The 24,301-nt window shown below is 41.1% G+C and overlaps 1 protein-coding gene across 2 annotated transcripts; it reads right to left on the bottom strand.

Annotated features, from left to right (window-relative positions):
* Positions 1 to 992: 992 nt before the first annotated feature.
* Positions 993 to 9,645, bottom strand: Procr (protein C receptor). Of its 2 annotated transcripts, none has more exons than XM_040275625.2 (4): positions 9,345 to 9,645; positions 6,961 to 7,266; positions 5,867 to 6,151; positions 993 to 5,615 (listed from the first exon to the last, which is right to left on the bottom strand). In XM_040275625.2, exons 1-4 carry the CDS (start codon positions 9,412 to 9,414, stop codon positions 5,500 to 5,502), a joined length of 777 nt encoding a protein of 258 aa, XP_040131559.2. In that variant the 5' UTR covers positions 9,415 to 9,645; the 3' UTR covers positions 993 to 5,499. The 2 variants fall into 2 exon arrangements, with proteins under 2 accessions (XP_040131559.2, XP_005329952.2); XM_005329895.5 differs by having other exon boundaries at positions 6,961 to 7,218; positions 9,345 to 9,640.
* Positions 9,646 to 24,301: the final 14,656 nt, after the last annotated feature.

Genomic DNA, 24,301 nt, shown 5'->3' with positions numbered 1-24,301 from the left:
GAGGGATCTAAAGGAGCATCAGATGTGGTTCTGGTCCAGGTTAGAGCTGGTGCATGCCTGAACTAACGTGGCTACATTAATGAAAGAAGGTTAAGATGACAGCTGAGAGCCTGTACCTCTGGCTCACACTCCAAGATCTCCCTCCTCCATGGATTTGCTTCTTCCATCTTCTCCTTTATCTTTTTTTAAAATATTTTTTTAGTTGTCAATGAATCATTTATTTTATTTATTTATATGTGTTGCTGAGGATGGAACCCAGGGCCTCACACAAGCCAGGCAAGCGCTCTACCACTGAGCCACAACTCCAGCTCTCTGCTTTACCTTTTGCTTCTTGTTTGGGATAAGGCCTAGTCTAGCCTTGATCTAGATTAGTGTCTAGGTCAAGCCCTGTAGCTTGAGATCAGCAGGTTTCTACCTATCTGAAGTCCTCTTTTTACAGCACAGCTGAAGAGGAAAGAATCCTTCTACAGCTTACTGTCCAATGATCTGTAGCAACTCCCAGCTTGTGAATAACCAAAGAAGAACCCTCCTGCATTAGAGGTTAGAGGACCAATACTATGAACCCTTACCCTATCTTTTCCACCACGTCCCACGATTCTTCTAATAACCAATCACACTGAGCTAGATATCCTTCATAACATTTGCTTGGCTTTTCCTTAACTCTTGGTGTTATTAAAGCTGTTCTATCTACTTTTCTTATCCATGCATCATTATATCTTACCTATCTACAAATCCCACTCTCCTTTTCTCTCCAGAATTCTTCAGTTTTTTTGAGAAAGGAAGAGGGGTTGAAGATGAAAGAAAGAAAGCATAAATCCTAGAAGACAAAGAAAGGGTTTAAATCCTGGCTCTGCCACTTACTTTGCTTATTCTCAGTAAGCATATTTCCTAATATAAAGTGAGAAGAATGTGTGTATCTCACAAGACCTCAGAAAACATTAAATGATAAACCCCAAAACTATGAAGCTATATGCAAATGACAGCCACAATAGTAAATAACAACATAACATTTTATTTGTACATTTTTTCCAGTTATTAGAAAAATTATATTTTTCTGTATAACCTAGATCCTGTATCCTATTAGGACATCCTGTCCTTGTATTGTTTTTATTTGTATGTTTTATCTTCCCAACTCAGATAATCACCAGATGAGGTACCTGAGGACCAGAGCCTAATCATTTTGTTTCCAACATACATAATACAAACTTGTTACTCATAAACATTTACTGAATGTGTAAATACACAACTGATGGGAGTGTAAATACACTCAGAGGTTTGTTTACTTTTTGTTTGTGTGTGTGATGCTGGGGATTGAACCCAGGGCCTTGTGCATGCAAGGCAAGCACTCTACCAACTGAGCTATATCCCCAGCTCTGTTTTGTTTTTATTTGTTGTTGTTTTTTGGTTGCCCAGCACTTGAAGCTTCTTTATCTGTGTAAGATTGATTGATTGATTGATTTTTACTGGAGATTGAACTCAGGGGTGCTCTCCTGCTTTTTTTTTTTTTTTTTTTTTTTTTTTTTGGTATCAGAGATCAAATCTGGGGAACTTAACCACTGAGCCACATTCCCCAGATCCTCTTATTTTTTATTTATTTTGAGACAGGGTCTTACTATAAATTGCTGAGGCTGGCTTTGAACACAAGCCTCCTGCCTTAGCCTCCTGAGCCACAGGGATTACAAGTGTGCAACACCATGCCTGTCCCCACAACAACTTTTTTTTTTTTTTATGGTGCTGGGGATTGCACCCAGGGGCACTCTTAACCACCGAGTCACATCCCCATCTGTTTTTATATTTTGAGACAGGATCTTATTAAATTGCTTAGGGCCTTGCTAAGTTGCTAAGGCTGGCCTCAAATTTGTGATCTTTCTGCTTCAACCTCCCAAGGTGCTGGCATTATAGGTATGTGCCCCAACACCAGGCTTTCTGTGTGAGTCTTAATGGGAGACAGGGTCCCACTTCCCACAAGAGAAGCCAATGTTACTCTCCACCCCACCTTATTGCTAAGGCACAGGCAACATGATATAGGAGTGGTCATTTGGACATTCCAACTTAGGACTTTGAATCTTTAACAAATGATGTGAAGGCAAAGGGGACAGAGGAGAACGCATTAAGATGGCAGCAGGCATTGGTGATGGAGGCAGTGATTCCCGCTGTAGTATCCAAACTAGACTAGTCTTGTGGCATGGTTGTGATCCCTGATCCTATTTTCTGAGGTTGATTAGCTGATCTTCCCATCAGCTCTGAGGATTACTTGATAACCTTCCAAAATACTTATTTACTCTTAAGTTTGCAAAGTTGGTTTCTGTTGCTTTTAACTAAGTGTCTTAGCATACTTCTGGGGTAAGGATTTGAGGAGAAACAGAAAATAGGGGACTTTCCGTTTTTTTTTTTTTTTTTTTCTTCTTTATTTGTGAACTGTATCATTACTGCTGTATTATTTTTTCCACTTAGAAATATGCTTTTGCTGGGCACCGTGGCTCATGCCTGTAATCCCAGCGGCTCGGAAGGCTCAGACAGGAGGATCACGAGTTCAAAGCCAGCTTTAGCAACTTAGTGAGGCACTAAGGAAATTAGTGAGACCTTGTCTCTAAATAAAATACAAAATAGGGCTGGGGATGTGGCTCAGTGGTCGAGTGCCTCTGAGTTCATCTCCCCAGTATCAAAAAAAAAAAAAAAAAAGGAAAGAAAAAGAAATATGCTTTTAAAATAAATAACTGAGGGGGCTGGGGTTGTGGCTCAGAGATAGAGCGCTCGCCTAGCGCGTGCAAGGCCCTAGGTTTGATCCTTAGCACCACATAAAAATAAATATACAAAATAAAGGTATTGTGTCCAAATATAACTAAAAAATAAAATACTTTAAAAAATAAATAAATAACTGAGAACACATTTGGGTAAAGTGAAATGGTAGAAAATAAAATTAAGCTGGGGGGGTGGGGGATGGGGTTGTGGCTCAGTGGTAGAGCGCTTGCCTAGCACGTGTGAGGCACTGGGTTCAATCCTTAGCGCCACACTAAAAAATAAATTAATTAAATAAAGGTATTATGTTCATCTACAACTAAAAAATATATTAAAAAATAAGAGAAAATTAAGAAATTGAGTTGGGGCCCAATTATGCCAGGGATTGAATGTCATTTGAGGATTTTGACATTAAGTCAATAAGCATGGGAAATTTTTTTTCAATGACACCAGATCTGTGTTTTTTGTTGCCATGTGAAAGATGCATTAGAACAGAGAAACTAGAGACAAGGAGAAAACCTAGGATGAGGGTATCAACATTGTCAGGGCAACATATTGAGAAAATTTTGAGAGACAGAGGGAGAGGGAGAGAGAAAGAGAAAGAGGGAGGTCCATGCACCTGTGTGCGCTTGAGCATACGCACATTCAGTTTAATGGAAGCAGAAACTGAGGGTTTGAGAGACAATATGTTTTCCAAGGACAAGGAGCAGGATTGAGCTGATGGAGAAGCTTAAACTGCATTGTAGATCCAACAAAGACCCAGCCAACCTGGCAGAGAACTCTGGAGTGAATACTGCTCATCAAAGTAGTCCTGCAGTTGGCCCAAATGGCTGACCTTTATACCCATGCCTTCCTTGCTCAGTCACCAGATGAGGGCAGCCCCAGGAAGGGCATGATCTTTTTCAGGACTATTTTTTGTAGCTGAGGCAGCTACAAAGCAGCTACACCAAAGCAGTAGGAGGCACCCTGCTGGCTATACTCCCTGAGGGTGAACAGCAAGTCTTCATTGAAGGTTGAACCAGGTAGCACACTCCTGTGCCTGGCACAGAGACAGAATTATGATATCTTGAACAAAGGCACTGGGGTGGGGCTGGGGTTGTGGCTTGGCGGTACAGCACTTGCCTAGCATGTATGAGGCCCTGGGTTCAAGTCTCAGCACCACATAAAAATAAATAAGTAAAAATAAAGGTACAACTAAAAAATAAATATCTAAAAGAAAATAGCACTGGGGTGAAAAAGAGGGCATGGATTCTACAGATTCTGTGTTTTGTAGATGGGGATAAAGAAGAGAGAGTAAATAAAGGTTAACACTGAGGTCTCTACATTTATATGATTTGATTATATTACCTACTAACAGTAAACAGCAGAAGAGAGAGAAAGAGAACAAGTTTGGGCAGAAAGTTAATAAATTTAATTTTAAATACATTGACTCTGAAATGCCTGTAAAATATTAAGGTACAGATGATTTTCAAGAATCAGGGCAAATAGGAGGTTTGAAGGTCTATAGCCATTGCTATATTTATCAACAATATATATGCTACATACATTATTTAATACTTACAATGCCTCTATGAGGTAGGAATTATTTTTCTTACAATCTTTCTGTATATTTTATTATACCTTTTATGAATGAAGAAACTGAGACTTGAAGAAGTTAAATGCTTGGGTCAAAAACCTTACGTCTGATGACAAAACACATGCTCCTAAAGAAAATATAGCTTTTCCATGGAAACCACACCACAGATAGATGGTATTTGAAGCCACAGATAGATGGCATTTGAGGTCACTCAGGAAGATAGTTTTAAGGTGAACAAGAGAAGTCAAAAAGTGGCATTCTAAGGAAGCCAACGTTGTCCAGAGTGAATTGAGTAAGATGACATCATCAAAGAGATCGAAAAAGAGTGGCCAGAACAGCTTTTATAAATTAGATGTATGGTATCTTCTAAGTTAAAGTAAAAAAGGAGGTCTCTAATTCATAAAGTTAAATGTTGCAGATCTCATGGAGGATGAGAAGTTGACAATTATAGGCTACTAGTCATCTTACTGCAGTTCATAGAAGAAGCCAGAATACAAAGTGGGTTGAAGAGAGGGAGATGAGGAAGTGGGAGCAAGCGTGTATGGGACACTATTCCAGAAGTTTTATAAAATAGGGGGGAAATTATGTCTTATACACAAGCAAGAAATTTATCAATATTATTTAATTGATTAATTAATAACTCATTGCTTCCATATTACTTGGATTTTACACTTCCACCATTTTTCTGGTTATTTCCTTCTACTCCTTTCATACCAATGTCCCTTCCCGAGTTGGACACACCTGGAGACACTGAATGTTATTTATTTTGGTTGTGGACAACTTGTTTTATTTGGTTTTGTGTTTTGAATACCTCAGGCAATTCTATCTCTCTTTGGAGGACAGGCCATAGACACTCCCTGCCCCAACTCCATCGTCTGTTTTCCACAAAGATAGATAAGCACTCATTTTTCAGACCAATTCAATGATGCGGAAAGTTGTTAGGTTCTTTCCCCACCCCACCTTCTCTTCAGCACTTCTAAGGTTCTTAACAAACCAAGTACTTTATCTCCCTCACCTCTCCATGTCCCTTGGTGGGCAGATCTTGGAGAAGAAAGAAACTGTCACTCCAAACCTTCTGGGATATTGTGTCCCAGTTGGAGAGTCTATCTGACTTCATGTGACTGAAACCTTCTCTTGCCAGTCCTCATCAATCTATTTCTTTCTCAGAGGCAGTTGGAGAGTAATTAACATCGCCGTCCACCTGTGCATAGGAAGATGCCCACAGCCACGCCAGCAATGATGAAACTGCCCACCAGGACACCCAGGACCAGTGAAGTGTAGGAGCGGCCTCTTTGACTCCCTGCAGAATACGCAGAGAATTAGCTTAAGAATGCACCCTGCCCCAGGAGTCCATGGGTTGAGTTAAACCTCAAGGGATTTCTGTCCCAAAGTAAAGGGGCCACCAGTTCACTCTGTGATGTAAACTGTGTGTGCTCTGTCCCCTACCACCAGCCCCAAGGCCTCTTGTTCAAGGTATCCATCCTTCAGTACCATCAGTTTGATGAGAACCTGCCCCCTCCCCAATACAGGACCAGCCCAGTACCCTGGTACCTTTGGAATTGTCTGTGGCGATCTGTTTGTGTTGCTGCACATACTGAACACAGGTATGCTGTAGGAATTCCTGCAGTTCGTCTCGAGTGCGATTGTAGGCATTGAGCTGCTTCAGGGTAAAGGTGACCACTCTGGAGGGTTCCCCGGGGGCTGCCACCCACAGGGCTTTCTCTGGCTTAAAACTCACAAAGGAGCTTCCATTCACAGCCACTTCAAAGAAGACTCGGGCCTCTGAATCCTTGGGAGGCAGTTCACAGCCCAGGAAGCAGGTGACAATGAGAGGAACTGCAGAGAGGGACTCAGGGTCAGGGTGCTGTGTAGAGAGGAAGCCAGGTGCTGGGGGCTGTTCACCATGGGGAAAAGGACATGGTAGGGGGCTGTAGGGAGAAAAAGGCTGGAGGGGGGGCTGTGAGGAGATGGGAGGGGTCTGGAGTTAGACTGCTAGAGGCTGTGTAAGGAGGGGCCGGGGCTATGAAGAAAAGGGGGACTATTAGAGAAAGAAGTTGGGACTTCCAGGAATGGGAGTGGAAGCTTCCAGAGAAGAAATTGGGGTATTTGAGGGGGAGGGTTTGGAGGTTTGTGGGGGACACGTGAGCAAAATCATCAGCGTTCGTGAGGATGGGTGGCTGGAGAGTTAAAGGAGGAAAGGTTGGGGTTGTGTGAAAGGAAGGGTGGGGGGGTCTGTGAAGGAAAAAAGAGGACTGGGAGGCAAGGAATGGGGAGTTGTCAATGAAACTTCCGGGGCCAGGGTGGGTCAGGGACACTGCCTCCCAACAGGGTTCACCCCAAGAGGTCACGCCAGCCAAAAGAGGGTCTGATGAGGCGCCCTCTTAGCTAGAACACGGGTTCCTCTCCAGCCTCCAGCTCCCACCCAGCAATCTCCCTGGGCTCAGGATGCCACCCAGGACCCAAAGCAGCTCCGCCCCCATAAAGGCCACGCCCACTTGCCCTTGCCCACCAGCAAGATCCCCTCCCTAGAATACGGTCCTTCCCTCGAAGCCCCACCCCAATTCCTCAGGCCCCGCCCCCACTTCCCGTGGAGGCCGCCCGCCCACCGCGCTCAGGCCCCGCCCCGGGCGCGTCCCCCTACTTACAGGTGACGCCTTGCTTCCGTTCCTGATGCACCAGTCGCACGAGGCCTTGAAACTGGCTCAGGTAGAGCTGCAGGCTGCTTTCCGTGCGTGCCCAGCTCTCGGGATCCTCCAAAGGCTGCAGTTGGAGGATCGTGACGTTGTTGCCCGGGCCTTCCAGCGTGTGTGTCAGCTGTCCACTCAGCGACGCGTTGCCCCGGTACCACACGTGATAGGGGTCGCGGAAGTAGGAGATCTGGAGCATGTGGAGGCTCTGTGGGCCTGGGGGCAGCGTCAGCGCGTCAGGGACACTGGCGTTGGAGCTGGCGGCTGGCAGCGGGAGATAATAACTCCCTACTCAAAGGCCGGCTGCCCACCTACTTGACCCTATAAAGTGCCCAGTTTTTGATGCTGACAATAACCCAGTCAGGAAAACAAGACAGGGATTATTATCTTCACTTAACAGATGGGGAAACTGAGGCCTGCAGCTGAGAGACACACCCTTCTTTGGTTTCCTTTCTCTACTCCCTCTCCCCATTTTTTGGTTGGTCATCAAACCCTGACCTACAATAAAATCCCAATTCCATCTCCTGTTACCTGTCTCCTATGTCTCTGCCCTAGTTCAGGCCTTTTCAATTCTAATCTGGACTCAGGTAGTAAATTCTTACCTCATCCTCCTGCACTCATTTCTTAGTTTTATTCCTTCTGATTGGACCTCCACCTGACCCAGGGATTAGAGCTAGTCGGTCTCAAAGGCCTCCAGTGAGGGATGGGGATATAACTCAGTTGGTAGAGTGCTTGCCTTGCATGCACAAAGCCCTGGGTTCAATCCCCAGCATGCTCCCCCACACACAGTTCTCCAATGATACATCCCTCCCCCTCATAATAAAAAATAATCATAGTTTAATATCCATTAAGTGATTATTAGGACCTGGATACTGTGCTTTACACATATTATTATCTTATTTGTGACTTCCCCTGAGGAGTTAATGGAGTAGCGACTGTTATTAACCCTAGTGTATATGGAAGGCAGGCTAAGATGGTATAGCAGAACTAAAGTCAGTCTGCTGTGTTGCCTCCCCATAGATACTTGTCCACAGGAACAAGTCCAGTGACCTGGTCCTAGCTGCATTTTCTGGCCTCTTCCCAGAACTTAGATATATCAAACTATTTCTGTTCCTCATGCTTTTGATTGACATGTAAATACCATGTCAGAGTTGCTCTGCTTCCGTTGTTCTGCCTGGCAAATTTCTCTTGATGTTTCAAGATCTGGCTCAGTTGCCCTCTTATTTTTATCCTCCCAGACATGTGGATCTGTTTCAGGGTCCTAGACCATTTTGTGCTAGCTAGGATTCCAAGTGGAAGTCTCCAAACACACACTGTCTTCAGTGGACTCCTCCAGGCTATGGAGCCATAACTAGAACCATATGAGTCTGGTTATCTCTGAGAGTCTCCTGCACCCAGAAAGGGGCCTGGCACAGAGTTGATGCCAAGAGAATTTTTGAATGAGTGTGGGTTTGAAATTAGTGTATGTGTTTTGTCTGCATTTGCATTTGAGAAGTTGTGCCCTGTGTCTGCAGGTGTGAATAAATGTTTCTGTGTGAGTAACTTTAGACATGGTCCTTAACTTCTCTGTGGCCCAGTTTCCTTCTCTGTAAAATGCATAGAATATCACCCACTTTGTGGGATACTATGGGGAATCAGTACATGTATTCAGCAGCAGACATTCATTGAATACTGGTTATTATTTGCTTCTTCTCTGAGGGGGTGATTGAAGCTATAGGGATTGTCGGAGAGGAGAGGAGCTCCTGTGTAATTATAATACAGGGCCACAACTCCCCTTTTCTGCTGAAATGGGACCACTTTGAGCAGCCTGATATCTATGAGTTCTATTGATCACAGCTTCTACCACCCACCCCAATTCCACCTTATCAGTTGCACCCAGTCTTCCTCCATCTTCCTCAGTCTTGGTTTCTGCCCTACCTGTCTCAGCCTGTCAGTTCTCCCAGTGTTGTCCCATTCCCTCCATTGCTCTTCTTATCTTTTCCCATCTTCCCTAGACTTTCCCTTATCTCTATCACCCTCTGCTCTCCCTCTGCAGGCTTCACGTCCTTTCTCCCTCCCTCTGATGCTGGTTCCTTCACCCTCTACCAGTCCCCATTCCTGTTTTTCCAGTCCTCTGATTTCCCCAAGGCTTTTCCAGTTCCTCCTTCCCAGAGACTTAACTGTACTTCAGTTAAGTCTTTGGGACACAAAACAGTGCCCTGGACTTTGCCTGCTCTAGAGAGATCCAGCCGGCTGCAGACACAGATGCTGTGGGATTAGTTCCCCTCTAGTCTTTTCCAGGTACCCAGATAGACTGAAAGTCTCCAGAACCAAGCCAGGCAGGAGACATGCCCCCAACTCACCCTCTGAGGCTTCTTGGCTACAAAAGACCCAGCCAGGCAGCAGTAGTAGCGGCAGCAAAGTTGTCAGCATCCTGAAGTTCTTGATTCCCTCCCTGGGCTCCCGGCGGGGTCAGGCTGGGGGGTTCCACTGGCTGCAGCTGGGGGAAAGAAGTGAGGCTGTCTGGGAACAGGCAGAGGTTCAGCAGAGGATAGAAAGAGGTCAGGGAATGTCAGGAGGAAGAGGGTGTTAGGCTTTTAAAGTGTTATTCCTACTCTGCCTCATTTCCTACTAGGGGGCCGGCCTCCCTTTGCCCTCCCTCGTCCCCGCCCAGCATTGCGCCCTACTGCCCAGACCTGCCTTTTCCCTTAGCCCAGGGCTGCTTCCCAGGGAGCGGAAAAGGGGGAGAAGGGCTTGCTGAGAAGTTCCGCCCGCGCTGAGTCAAGTGGTGGGTGGGGCATCTGCTTTCAACTTACAGCAGACTCCAGGGTGTAGAGATCAGCAGGTTACGGATGGGGAAATTGAGGCCCGGGGAGGATAGGGATTTGCCCAAAGTTTATACATCATGGTGGTGACAGACTCAGGATTAGAATTTAGTGTTCTAGGGTATTCGCTTACACTTCATCAGAATTTTAAGTATGTAGCAATTACACAATCAGGGATGTTGCAGTAAGAAATAGTCACAAATTGTGCATAAAAGAGCTCATTGTTTGAGCTGGGCGCGGTGGGCACACACCTGTAATCCCAGCGGCTGGGGAGGATGAGACAGGAGGATGGAGAGTTCAAAGCCAGCCTCAGCAACAGGGAGGCGCTAAGCAACTCAGTGAGACCCTGTCTCTAAATAAAATACAAAATAGGGCTGGGGATGTGGCTCAGTGGTTGAGTGACCCTGAGTTCCATCCTTAGTACAAAACAAACAAACAAATAAAAAAACCAACCAACAAACAAAAAACTCATTGTTTGTAATAGGAAAGCATTATGAACAATCTATGTAAATCTCAGGACAGGATTGGTTACATAAAGCAATATTTTCAAACCGAGGTCATAAACTATTAGTGTACAATGAAAACAATTTAGCGCGTCATGATTAACATGTTTTTTAAAAAATGAAATAGAACAGAATAAAATTTTCAATGCATCACCCTGAGTAAGCATTATATCATGAAATACTATTGCACAGTATGAGTGTTTTGGTTTTGTGTGTGTATGTTTCTATTATGGGTTTTGGATAGCACTGTGAAATGTAGTCCTTACTCTACGAAGCAAGTAGAGAAGTTTGAAAGTCACTCCCCAAAATATGATTATTCATACTGTGGAGAGTATGCCCTAGATTGAAAAACCTTTAACGAATCCCCACTTTATTTTAGTCATATTACTTAGCACTACCTGAAATTATATTACTTATTTACACGTTTATTGTATGAATGTCCACCAGGATTATATCCATGAGGATAGAGGCTATCTTGTGCCATACTGTTTCTAGAATTGCAAACATCACATAATAAATATCAGTTAAATGAATGAATGAATGAGATAGTTATGCTGGGCTTGGATCTCCATGAGTAAGTGCAGAACATTAGGTACAATTTAGAACCATTTATATGCCAACCACACACACAACCACCAAGCAGCCTGTTAACGGGAGTCAATGAATCTGGAAGGATGTATATCTGATACAGCAATGGTTTATCTCCAGGGAGGGGCCTAGGATTAAAAGTATATATAAGTGTGTGTGCGAATATGCAGAGGGGAGTGAGCCATCTTGTGAAAGCCTTTATCACTCTATTTTGTGAAGGTTTTTATCACTCTATCTGTATTCTTTGAAATGTCTACATTTACATCTAGAATGTTCCTATATATTTATTATTAATTAAAAATAAAAATTTTGGGCTGGGGATATGGCTCAAGCGGTAGCGTGTTCGCCTGGCATGCGTGCGGCGCCGGGTTCAGTCCTCAGCACCACATACAAATAAAGATGTTGTGTCTGCCGAAAACTAAAAAAATTAAAAAAATAAAAATTTAGCAGGGCATGGTGGTGAAGGCTTGTAATCCCAGCAACTCGGGAAGCTGAGGCAGGAGGATTGCGAGTTTGAGGCTGGTCTCAACAATTTAGTGAGAACCTAAGCAATTTAGTGAGACCCTATCTAAAAAATAAAAATTAAAAGGACCTGGAATGTAGCTCAGTGGTAGAGTGCTTCTGGGTTCAATCCCAGTACTGCAATCAATCAATCAATCAATCAATCAATCACAAAAAATTTAAACGCTAACTTATGGTACATCACTATAGATGAATACTCTGCTGCTGTGGAAGAAGTTGGCAGGTCATTATGAGCTATTTTATTGCTATGGAAGGATCCATGAGACCTTGATAATAAAAAAGGAAATGTGGAAAAGTATGGATAGTATAATTCCATCTATTATTTACTTCCATTAATGGAATACATTTATATTACTTATATAATATTTCATATTTCCTCATATTAAAAAACTTTATGTGTCTATTTGTTTATTTGAATATACATAGAGAAATGTCTGGAAGCATACTGGCAATACAGAAGAATCTGAGGAAGAGGATTAGATCAAATCCTTATGGGAGGATTTTAACTTTTTATTTTATTTACTTCTCCCTAGAGAGAGTTGACGTCATAGTGAGTTCTGGGGCAAACCCTGGCTGTGTATCAGGTTCCCATGCCCTGAACTGAAGATTTGTAAGAGCGTCCATGCTCACTTCTCAGATTTGCAAAGTAATGAGGAAACAGCATCCAAATCTTTTTCTTTTTGTAGCCCACCAAAGTGATCTAGTTGGAAGAAGAACTCTTGGTTCCCAAAACTGGAACTCAAGAGAAATGAAGTGCCTTAAATCATGACCAATTGCACTGTTTCTCTTTTATTAAAAATTATTATGAAATATTGCATATTTGAAGAATTATTTCATACTCAAAGAATTATACTACAAACACATCTATCCTCTCCTACCCAGAAATAAAGAATAAGAAATAAATTGGGGCTGGGGCTGTAGCTTACTGGGTTCGATACTCAACAACCACATAAAAATAAACAAAGGCAATCTGTCCATTTATAACTACAAAAAAAAAATTTAAAAGAAAGAAATTGAAACTCCCTCTGGAATCTTCCCCAATCACCTCTCTTCCCCTACCTCAGCACCTGAATTAGTCACTTCAAATGAAAATTTAATATTTCCTAGTATTCTATAAGCATAAACTACACGTGCACATATCCCCACACAATCTATAGTGGTAATTTGCACTTTATTTGAGTGGTATTAAAATGTATATATTCCTATGCAACTTGCTTTTTTTTCACTTACCATATTAATAAGATCCATCCACGTGCTGAGCAGTCTATTAATTTTCACTACTTAGAAATATTCCATTTTAGGGGTTGGGGTTGTGGCTCAGTGGTAGAGTGCTCACCTAGCACATGTGAGGCCCTGTGTTTGATCCTCAGCACCCCATAAATATAAATAAATAAAATATAGATATTGTGTCCAACTATAACTAAAAAATAAATATTAAAAAATATATTCCATTTTAGGAATATGCTACAATTTATTTATCCATTTTCCTGTTGTTAGACATTTAAGTTTTTGCTTTTTACAAACAGTACTGATTTGAACATTTTTTATACAAGATTCCTGTGTGTATGTGGGAGGGTTTTTGCAGGTGCGAGCCTGGGAGTGGACTGCTGAGTCAGGGTGCATGCATCTTCAGTTTTACTACATATTGCCAAATGGTTTTATAAATTGTGCCAATTTGCATTCTCAGCCGTGTATAAGAGTTCCCTCACTTCACATCCTTGCCAACCCTTGGCACAGTCAGATGGTTGGGTGTAAAATGGCACTTCATTTTGGTTTTTGCTTGCATTTCTGTGATGCTAATGAGCTTGTGCATCTTTCAGCTTTGCCTTTTTTTCTCCCTGGAAGGCTTGAAGAGTGTTTGGGAATGAAGGGTAATAAAGTATGTGATTGGCTCATTTGAAATTGAGTGCTGTGAATCTTTGATCTAAGCAGGTAAGGCTTGGTTCACTCAGGTTAAAGTGGACCCACATCACCCTCCACAGAGGCCTTTCACACAGAAGTGCAGTCTGTCGTGGGCAGAGGTGGAAGCTGCAATAGCTATCTCCTAGGCATCTTCCTTACACACCAGAGCCCTGAAAATTAAACACTATTTTTTTTAATGGATAACACATATTATGGACCAGGAACAGTGTTCAGCTCTTTACATAAATAAAATCTCACTTTAGCTAGGCGCTATAGAGGATGCCTATAATCCCAGCTGCTTGGGAGGCTGAGGCAGGAGGATTACAAGTCCAAGGCTGGTCTGGGCAATTTAGAGAATATGTCTCAAAATTACAAATTAAAAAAGGGCTGGGTTTTGTCATATTTAATATGTTCATGTGTATATACATGTATATATATATGAAAAGAGAGAATATAAACTATTTTTATTTTGAAATTCAATTCCTTTATTGGCAATTCTGTGGTTTTAGAACATAGTATATTTTGCTGGATGAGGTGGTGCACGCCTGTAATTCCAGCATCTCTGGAGGCTGAGGCAGGAGGATCACAGGTTCAAAGCCAGCCTCAGAAGAGTGAGGTGCTAAGCAATTCAGTGAGACCCCGTCTCTAAATAAAATACAAAATAGGGCTGGGGATATGCCTCAATATTTTGATATAAATTGGCAGTGATCTTTTTATTAACCCAAATGGGAAATCAAAAATTAAAAAGAGATTATGGCCAGATCACTGTGTCAATCACTATATGGTATTTTCTTTTGTTCTTTTTGTTTTAATTAAAATGAAAATTTTGTGTTTTTTTTTTTTTTTTTAAAAGGGCTGGAGATGTAGCTGAGTGGTACAGCATCCCTGAGTTCCATCCCTAGTACTGTGAAAAATACAAATAACCAAAAACTCACTTTATCCATATTTCAGTCCTATAAGGTAGGTTTCATCATTACTATTTTTTTATTATTATTAATAAAAAACTGAGGCTCAGAGAGATTAAGTGACTTACCTAAGACCCTATAGCAAAAAGTATCATTTGAACCTTTGTTTGTAAGACGCCCAAGTTTGTGAACTTAACCCACTCACAGTATATCAAATTTTTTGATCATTCTTCATCAATACATTTTGAACATGTACCTCCGACTTATTTAAGTGTTTAATGTGTTTATATACATTATAAAACATCCAAATTTATACTCATGTACTAGGCCTGCAATTATTTCCTCTAGGGCAAGCCACGCTCATTGTGTCCATGTTACAGATAGGAAAATTAAAGCCCAGAAAAGACTTGCCAAGGTCACACAGCTTGAGAACCTTGGAGCAGAAATTTGAACTCAATGAGGATGTGAGTATGGAATACAGGGAGAGTGAAGAATATTGGGGGTAAGGAAGCTGATGAGTTGGGGCAGCTTGAGAGGTTTCCCATTCTAAGCCCAGGGTTGGGGATAGGGAAGAGAAGAGAATGCTAAGATTGGAGCCAGGGTCCACATTGGATCTGGCCTATGTGGCTGAAGGGCAGAAAATCACAGAACAAAGTGGGCACCAAGCCAGCAGTTGGGATTTACTAAGGCATAAAAAATAAGAGTCTTAATAAGCAAAGGGAAATGAAGGAAGTGAGAGGTACTGTTTCTCACTTTGGAAAGCACATGCGAGGGAAAGATAAGGGGAACAGGAAGCTGAGCTAGGCCAGTGCTGGTGCAGCCCCTGTGGGTGAAGAGTCTTGCCAGGGCCACAGGAGGCACATTGAGCCAGGGATTGGCAGTGTGCCCAGCTGGGTTTCAGAGGACCCTCCCCTCCCTTCCCTCTTGGCTCCTGTAGACAGACAACTGGGCCTAACTTGGTTAACAAAGCAGTGTGGTCGGTGCAGAGATCCCTCCCCCTTAGCATGTGTAGTACTAATAGTAACATTTAATGAAAGCTCACAGGATGCTAGATCGTATTAAACAAAGAGAGTGCACGTGTTTGATTCTCACTAATGCCCTATGAAAACTCTGGAGAAACTGCCATGATTTCCACTTTAAAGTCGAGGACACAGAGGCACAGAAGCAAATTGACCTGCTCAAAGACCCAGTTGGTAAAAAGCAGAGCTGGGACTCAACTCAGGTGACTTAGGACTCCAAAACCTGCTTTCTTCATTATTTGAGCATCCAATGGGGATCAAGAAGGTGAGTCATTTGTGCCCAGCACACAGTAAGTACTGAGTAGGTGGAGGATTTAAGATTGGAGCTTGGCTTCCGAGACAGCAAAGAGACCTGGTCCTATCCAGGAGGAATAGAGAATAAATATGAAGAATTATTTCCTGAAGGGAAGGCAAAGGCATAGATATAAGTCTTAAAATAATTTTCCCCTGTAGGTAGCTCTCCAATGCTTCTCAACTTAGGGAACATGGAAAGAAGCCTTATAAAGTCAGAATGATTCCAGTTCTCCCCTTCCCTGGAAAATGATGCTAGCCTGGTATTCTTGACTTGACTCCTGCCTCTCTCCAGCCTTATCTTTCTGTGTCTTCCAGTTTCAGCCAAATTTGCTTCTCTTGGTTTCCTGAACACAGAATACAAATATTACCTTTTCACTTAAAAATAAAATCACATCTTTAATCCGAAACTCCGAATTTTTAAGTGGTTAAATTTATCAATCTATTTCTTTACAATTGTGCTTTTTTTCCTTATTTAAGAAATCCTTTCTTACCATGAAAGCATAAAGGTATTTTTCTATTTATCTTCAAAAGCTTTATAGTTTTGTCTTTCACTTTTAGGTGTATGTTGTGAAGCAGAGGTCAAGATTCATTTCTTTTCATGGAAATCCATCATTCTAGCATCTCTTATTCAAGTCCACCTTTCCTTACTGATCTGCAGTAATGTCTGTGACACTGTAAGTGTGTCTAATCTGTTTCAATAGCCTGTTTGTCTCCCTGGACCACTGCGCCCCAGTTCTTCAATTAGTAGAGTTTTAGAATAAGTTGTTCTCTCTCTCTCTCTCTCTCTCTCTCTCTCTCTCTCTCTCTCTCTCTCTCTCTCTCTCTCTTTCTGACAAGCGTAGGTGGAAACAGGAAACTGAACCCAGTAGTAGCTTTACTACTGAGCTACATCCCCAGCCCTTTTTATTTTGAGATATGGTCTTACAAAATCACTTAGAGCCTTACTAATTTACAGAGTCTGGCCTTGAACTTTCAATCCTCCTGTCTCGGCCTCCCGAGTTGCTGGGATGACAGGTGTGTACCACAGATCCCAGCCAGTCTTCATATCTTACATCATCAAGTCTTCTCACTTTGTACTCCAAATGTGTCTTGGCTACTTTGTAGTTTAAACATCAATTTTAAAGTCATTTTATCAGGTTGGGATTTTGGTTGTTGTTATGGTTAGCATGTTAATGACTTTAGGGAGAACTGACATCTTCACAATATTCAATCATCCAGTGCATGATCGGGTATATCTCTTCTTTTAAACAAAAGAAAAGAACTTTGATATCTCTCAGAATTTTAAATTTTCTCTCTAAATAACTTGTTCATGCTTTGTAAGATTTTTTGCTTCATATTTATTTTCATTTATTTCTTTTGAGATGGGATTTTGCTATGTTCCCAGGCTGACCTCAAACTCCTAGGCTCAAGTGATCCTTCCAATGAGGCAGAAAGATAGATCTCCCACAGGTAGACAGGATAATGGCTTTTGGAGAAGGAAAGGAGGGGAAAAGGGACATCATGTCTGTCTCCATCAGGTCTGAAGGACATCCTGTAATTTGCTACTTCCTGACAGTTTCAACCACACAACTTGGTCTTAGTTAGAACACCTGTTTGTGTTCCTCATAGCTTCAACCACAGCAGCCCTACTTAGTTGGTCTTAACCTTTACCCCTAGCAAGGGCCCATCACAAAGCAGATCACTACCCGAAATTCTATAGATGTGTCAAATCACAAGGTGAGACCCTTCCATTTTTTTTTTTTTGTACCAGGAATTGAACCCAGGGGTGCTTAACCACTGAGCCATATCCTCAGCCCTTTTTATTTTTAATTTTGAGACAGGGTCCACTAAGTTGCTTAGAGCCGCACTAAATTGTTGGTCTGACTTCAAACTTGCAATCTTCCTGCCTTAATAAATTTATAGTCTAAACAAAGTTTTAGTGTTGCTGGGAGTGGTGGCACACACCTGTAATCCCAGTGGCTTGGGAGGTTGAGAGGTTAGGATTGTGTGTTCAAAGCCAGCCTCAGTAATTTATCGAGGCCCTAAGCAATTCAGCAAGAACTTGTCTCTAAATAAAATATTTTTAAAAGGACTGGGGATGTGGCTCAGTGATTGAGTGCCTATAGTCCCTGGCCCCCTCAAAAAGTTTTAGTGTGGATTCATTGGATTTTCTGTTCTCGTAGTCTTAGTACTAGTAGACAACAAGTGTATTTCTTCCTAATTTTTATACTGTTCCTTTTTTCTTGTTTATTCTTCTTGCTATATCCTCTAATATAATGTTGAATATAAATGTAGAGATATTTTATTTGATGGTGATAGAGAATATTAAGAGAGTATTCATGTCATTTTTCTGATTTACAAAGGAAAGCTTTCAACATTTTACCATTAAATGTGATATTATTGTGTGTATTTATGGATAAACCCTTCATCAGATTAAGAAATATTCTATGTTGTTGTATTGTATGTATATAGGATTATATAACAAAAATATCACTATTATGTGTAATAAAATTCACCAAAAAAATACAAAAAGAGTTCTTTTATTCTTAGTTTGATGAGTTTTTGTCATAAATGTTTGAGTTTTTCAAATCTCTTTCATTATCTAATGAGATGAGCATAGGATTTTTCCATCTCTAACATGTTAACATAGCAAATGTATTAAGTTTCTAGAAGTAAACTAACCCTGCATTGCTAAGATGAAACAACTTCTTCATGAAGTATTACCTGTCCTACATATATCATATTCTTTGCTGTTCTTTACTATTCTCCAGCCTCCTTCAAGTCCTTGCCTGTCCTTCAAAGCCTGGCTTGGATACTACCTCCTTCTAAAAGACTTAGGGAATGTGCACCAGCCTCTCTGAGTTCATAACTAATATGGGAAGAGTAACAGCACCAGTTTCATAGAATTGTTGTGAGAATAAAATGAGATAATACAAGTGAATTGCTTAGGAAAGATCTGGACATCTATTGTTTTTGTTAGTTTGGTCCATAGCAATGGCCACCACACTCTGTGCCTCTGCCAATGATCACAAGTTATTTTTGAGGGCTCTGAGAGCCTCTGCTCACCTCCTTTATTTTCCTTAAAGCTTCTCATCTGCTGCTTCATTATTTTATTCATGCGAAGAGGCAAGCAGGTGGCAGGTGAGGGAGCCCTCATCCCACACTAAGGAATGCAGAGAACCTTGAGGTGATTCTTGCCTCTTTGTTTGGCCCAATTAACTCCTTGGAGAATATTCAGGGTCATCTACTCTAGAGAGCCTTCCCTGAACTCAAGCCCACAAGTCTGGACTAGATATTCACTCTGCCGTAAAAATTTATGATATGTTTTTTGCATATTAAAAAACTTTATTTCCGGGCATAGTGGCATATGCCTGTAATCCCAGGGGCTCAGGAGGCTAAGGCAGGTGGAGCGCAAGTTCAAAGCCAGCTTCAGCAATCTATAGAGGCCCTAAGCAACTGAGGGAGACCCTGTCTCAAAAATAAAAAGGACTGGGGAATGCAACTCAGTGGTTAAGCACCCTGGGTTCAATCCTATGTGTGTGTGTGTGTTTCTTTGAAACCAATGGATATTTCAAAAAAGGCAGTAGACATCATGGAAAAACCCACAATTTTGTCAGATCACATTCCAAATATTTTTTCCTTTTTTAAATTTAAAAAACACTGGGGCTGGGGATATAGTTCAGGCCCTGGGTTCAATCCCTAGCACCACTAAACAAAAAAACAAACAAACAAACAAAAAACATTGTTTAAGCCAGGTGTCGTGGCACATGCCTGTAATCCCAGCAGCTCTCGAGAATGAGATAGGAGTAGAGCAAGTTCAAAACTAGCAGCATCAACATCGAGGTGCTAAGCAACTCAGCAAAACCCTGTCTCTAAATAAAATACAAAATAGAGCTGGGGATGTGGCTCAGTGGTTGAGTGCCCCTGAGTTCAGTCCCCGGTACAAAAAAAAAAAGTTTAAAATTCGCATAGCAAAATGCATTGTCTTAACTGTTTTTAAGTATTCAGCCCAGTAGCCAATTTAGAACAAGAGCATTATAAAAACATGGTCTGGGGCTCAGACCAGGGAGTCATTAATCTAAATGTTTGGACATACTGGGCACAAGGGAAATTCAAGCATTCCTACAAGGCAACAGATGGAGACTTTCCCAGGAATAAACTTGTAATTTCTTGGCAGTCCAAAAATATGTAATATGCACACTGTGCTCTGGGAGTTGAGGGAAAGCGCTAGACCCAACTGACCTCTAGACACTGGAAAAGGGATTCCCAGATACTTCCCTGCTAAAAGTCAAGGATATTGGACCAAAAGTTCAATTCCAACAATAAGAAATTGAACTTTTCCCTCCATTTATCTAACAAAAAGGAAGGGAATGTTGAATTGTGGAATCATATCAACCTAAAACTAGAGGACAACGTAGACTTTGACCAGATGGCCAGTTTTTATATTATGCCATATTGACCTTTGATTAAATACTTGGCCATTATTTTCATTAATGCAGTAGAGAAGAGAGTATTTGAGTCCAAATCTTGGCTCTACTATTTATTGGGTACCAGAGCCAATGCTTAAGTTAATAAACCTCTCCATTAAACTTTTAAAATCCATGCTTTGATTTTTTTAAACACATAAAATGGTGATAATAAAACTTTTTCAGAGATTGTAGTGAGGATTACTGGGTTTTTTTGCATGTAAAGTACAAAGAACAGTGCCTGGAGCAATTAATTTCTAAATAAATATTTTCATTACTGATACATTTGATTATTTCCTTCTCTCTGTCGTCCTCCTTCTCCTCATCCTCCCCTCCCTCCCTCCCTCCCTCCCTCCCTTCCTTCCTTCCTTCCTTCCTTCCTTCCTTCCTTCCTTCCTTCCTTCCTTCCTGTTCAGTTGACTAATTGTCAAATTCCAAGGTGTGCTGCCCTATGTTTTATTCTGTTTCATGGCTATTTTGGATTGGGGGGGTTGCATTTGATGCACATTGAAATCTGTTTTCTGTTTTTCTTTTTTGCAATAACTCTGGATCTGTTAATATTTTTCATCTGTTGAGAAGTAGGCTCACTTTTTCATTTTCCAGATATGAAAAGCAAAAGAGAAAATGACTTGTCCAAGATCAATGGTTAAACCAATAACAGAACCAAGAACTACTGACCACCAGTCCAAGGCTTACTCTACTCAACACAGAGTTCAAGGACATTGAACTGGGGCACTAATGTGACCCAAACCAGTTACCCATGGGAAGATTTGACTACTTTGCCATTTCAAGTACTTTCCAACAGATGTCTTTTCCTTTCTAACCAAATTGCAAGCATTGCAAGGGAAAAGGGGTATGGCTTGACTATTCTGGAAACTTGGGTTTAGGTCCAATACTGAGGTTCAATCTCTTGAGAGTAGAAATTATAGTCCATAATACCTTGGATTACTAGGGTAGATGCTTAATAGATGAAACTAATACATACCCTTCACCCTTAAAAGAGGAGTAGAGGCCAGTAAGATTGGCAGCCATTATGAAGTCAAATAACAACAAGTGCTGGCGAGGATTTGGGGAAAAGGGTACACTTGTACATTGCTGGTGCGACTGCAAATTGGTGCGGCCAATTTGGAAAGCAGTATGGAGATTCCTGGAAAAGCTGGGAATGGAACCACCATTTGACCCAACTATTGCCCTTCTCGGACTATTCCCTGAAGACCTTAAAAGAGCATACTATAGGGATACTGCTACATCGATGTTCATAGCAGCACAATTCACAATAGCTAGACTGTGGAACCAACTTAGATGCCCTTCAATAGATGAATGGATTAAAAAATGTGGCATTTATACACAATGGAGTATTACTCAGCACTAAAAAATGACAAAATCATGGAATTTGCAGGGAAATGGATGGCATTAGAGCAGATTATGCTAAGTGAAGCTAGCCAATCTCTAAAAAACAAATGCCAAATGTCTTCTTTGATATAAGGAGAGCAACTAAAAACAGAGCAGGGAGGAAGAGCATGAGAAAAAGATTAACATTAAACAGGGAGGTGGGAGGGAAAGGGAGAGAGAAGGGAAATTGCATGGAAATGGAAGGAGACCCTCATTGTTATACAAAATTACATATAAGAGGATGTGAGGGGAAAGGGAAAAAATCAAGGGAGAGAAATGAATTACAGTAGATGGGGTAGAGAGAGAAGATGGGAGGGGAGGGGAGGGGGGATAGTAGAGGATAGGAAAGATAGCAGAATACAACAGTCACTAGTATGGCAATATGTAAAAAAGTGGATGTGTAACCAATATGATTCTGCAATATGTATACGGGGTAAAAACGGGAGTTCAAAACCCACTTGAATCAAATGTATGAAATATGATATGTCAAGAGCTTTGTAATGTTTTGAACAACCAATAAAAAAAGAGGAGTAGAGGAAGAAAAAAAGAAAACGAATATTTACCAAGAACTTAACATATACAAGTCACTGTATTGAGAATTTTCACCTCCATTATCTCATTTAACCCCCAAGTATTTTTTATCTTATCAATTTTTGCATCTCAAATCAGGAAACTGAGACTCAGAGAGATTAGGAAACTTACCCTGCATTTCTTCACAAGTAAATATTTAAGTTTGATACTTCATTGGTAGACGGGAGCCTTTTAGAATCTAACATCATAAACACAGAGTAAAAGGTGAAGCAGGGAAAGAAGAGTCCTAATGCTTTCCAAAAGTATAAATATTTTTTTTCCTCATTGGAGAACCATGTAATTGGTCACATTAATTATGGAAATACAAGTCATGGTTTTATTTGTTCTGCAACAGTGTGAAAATGGATATTTTCATTAAGATAGGAAAAGAAAATAAAGAAAAATTATGAATATTTCAATATTGCTCATAAAGACAAATGTATCATTACCAAATCCAGGCAACCTGGCCCTACCCTCCCTGCAAATTTTTTTTCCATAGTAGAATTTTGACTGGTAGACAAAAAGATAAACTATAAGACAATTGGGCCAGAGAAAGCTTCATAACATAAAGAGGCCCAGATCTGAAAAATACTTAGTGATTATACTAAGCTGAAAAATAGCCCTTTAAAATCTAAGTCCTGGTCTCTGGAACCTGTAAACATTACCATACTTTGAAGGTGTCATTGAGTTAAGAATCTTGAGATGGGAGATTATCCTATGTTATCCAGGTGGGTCCCAATGCAATTAAAAGTGTCCTCACATAAAAGAAGCCGAGGGAGATGTGACACACATTTAAAAAGGAGGAGATGATATGAAGACAGAGGCAGATACTGAAGAGACACAGCCACAAACTGAGGGAGGCCAGCAGTTAGGAGGATCTGGAAAGGTAAGGAATGGATTTTTCCCCTTGAAACTATGGAGGGAGCATATGGCCTTGCCAAAGACTTAATTTGTCTAGTGAAACTGATTTCAGACCTCTGGACTCCAGAACTCAGACAATAAAATTTATGTTGCTTTAAGTCATCAAGTTGGTGGTAATTTGTTACAGCATCACAGAAAACTCATACAGTGCTCCTGTGTTATTATCCAGGTCTCAGCTTATTATGGTCTCCTTTCGCTTCCATCTGACACCTCCAAGAAGAGTTTCCAAAAACATACTAATATTCACTGAGTGGCTCCTCTATCAGCACTTTAGATGTAACAGCTCGAGGAATCCTCACAATCCTTTTTAAGTGTATATTGATATTATGCCTAATTGACAGCTAAGGAAAAAAAAATAAAGCTCAGAGAAGAACTGATAAAATTACACACCTAGTAGGTCTACCTGAATCTAAAGCTCATAATTTCACCTTCTACATTACACTATACTCCCTCTATATCTCAGGGTTAGGTCAGGATTCAATTCTGATATCAGTTGATGACATTTCAGGACTCAGAGATATTTTTAAAGATGTTAGACCAAGGAAAACCAAGCCTGCCCTCACTCCTCTCAAGAAACTGAGCTGCCGCATCCATCTGACTTTCAGCAAGAAGAGGATGGCCAATTCTAGGACTGGTATGTGGCTAAGTTGTTGAATGCCTTTGATTTCAATCTCCAGTTACCCCCAACCCAAACAGAAAGCTTAAGTTGAAAGAATCTCAGAGATCCATTTGGTCAAACCCCTTCTTTTATAAATGATCATGCTAGGTCCAGGGAAGGTGAGGAGTTTGCTCCTAGTCACATGCACAGGTTGTATATGAATGATGGAGTTGTAATTGAAGCCCAGTTCTGATTTCAAATCCAGGGTTGGCTCTAATGCACATCACACTAACCAAATTTAAGGGCGTTGGCATGACCTAAGCGCTGACCAAACTCTAGAAAATTTCAAGAAGGGAGATGGGAAAAATGGGTCTCAAAACTTTTTGAAAGCTGTAGTGCCCAGGGTCTTCATTCTCACCTGGAATACTATAGGGCTGCAGTCACTGAACTAGTCCAGGGTATTGGGAGGGGCTAATTTCTGGGATGGGAAGGAGATTGAAGAGACCATAATGATGTGACCATATCCCAAAGTGGAAAAAGAATGTCATGAATTCCTAGAACTGAAAGGATTTTAGGAAGCCTCAAGAGTGCCAGCTTTGGACAAATAATTGCAAGTTATTATTTACATAATCAGGGAACTGGTTGGGGAAACTAAATATCTCTAAAAATGATCAAAGCTGAATATTTTTCATCAATCTTTACATATATCCACTTAACAAATGCTGAATTCTTGCTGGTCCCTGCCTTCATGCTTAATAAGATGGTTGGAAAAACAAACAAACAAACAAACACCCAAGATCATGCTTTTAAATGGCTTTATTCAGGTTTAGTACAAA

Source organism: Ictidomys tridecemlineatus, chromosome 5 (genome assembly GCF_052094955.1).
Source record: "Ictidomys tridecemlineatus isolate mIctTri1 chromosome 5, mIctTri1.hap1, whole genome shotgun sequence".
NCBI classification, from domain to species: Eukaryota; Metazoa; Chordata; class Mammalia; order Rodentia; family Sciuridae; genus Ictidomys; species Ictidomys tridecemlineatus.
This window is presented reverse-complemented; position numbering and strand designations above follow the sequence as displayed.

What these genes read in the sequence shown, in the direction of transcription:
- Procr (XM_040275625.2), bottom strand. Translation starts at nt 9,414, where the DNA reads ATGCTGACAACTTTGCTGCCGCTACTACTGCTGCCTGGCTGGGTCTTT. An exon ending in ACGGAAGCAAGGCGTCACCT is followed by an intron (nt 6,152 to 6,960) that starts GTAAGTAGGGGG and finishes CCCTCTCTGCAG; the next exon opens with TTCCTCTCATTGTCACCTGC. An exon ending in CGCCACAGACAATTCCAAAG is followed by an intron (nt 5,616 to 5,866) that starts GTACCAGGGTAC and finishes CGTATTCTGCAG; the next exon opens with GGAGTCAAAGAGGCCGCTCC.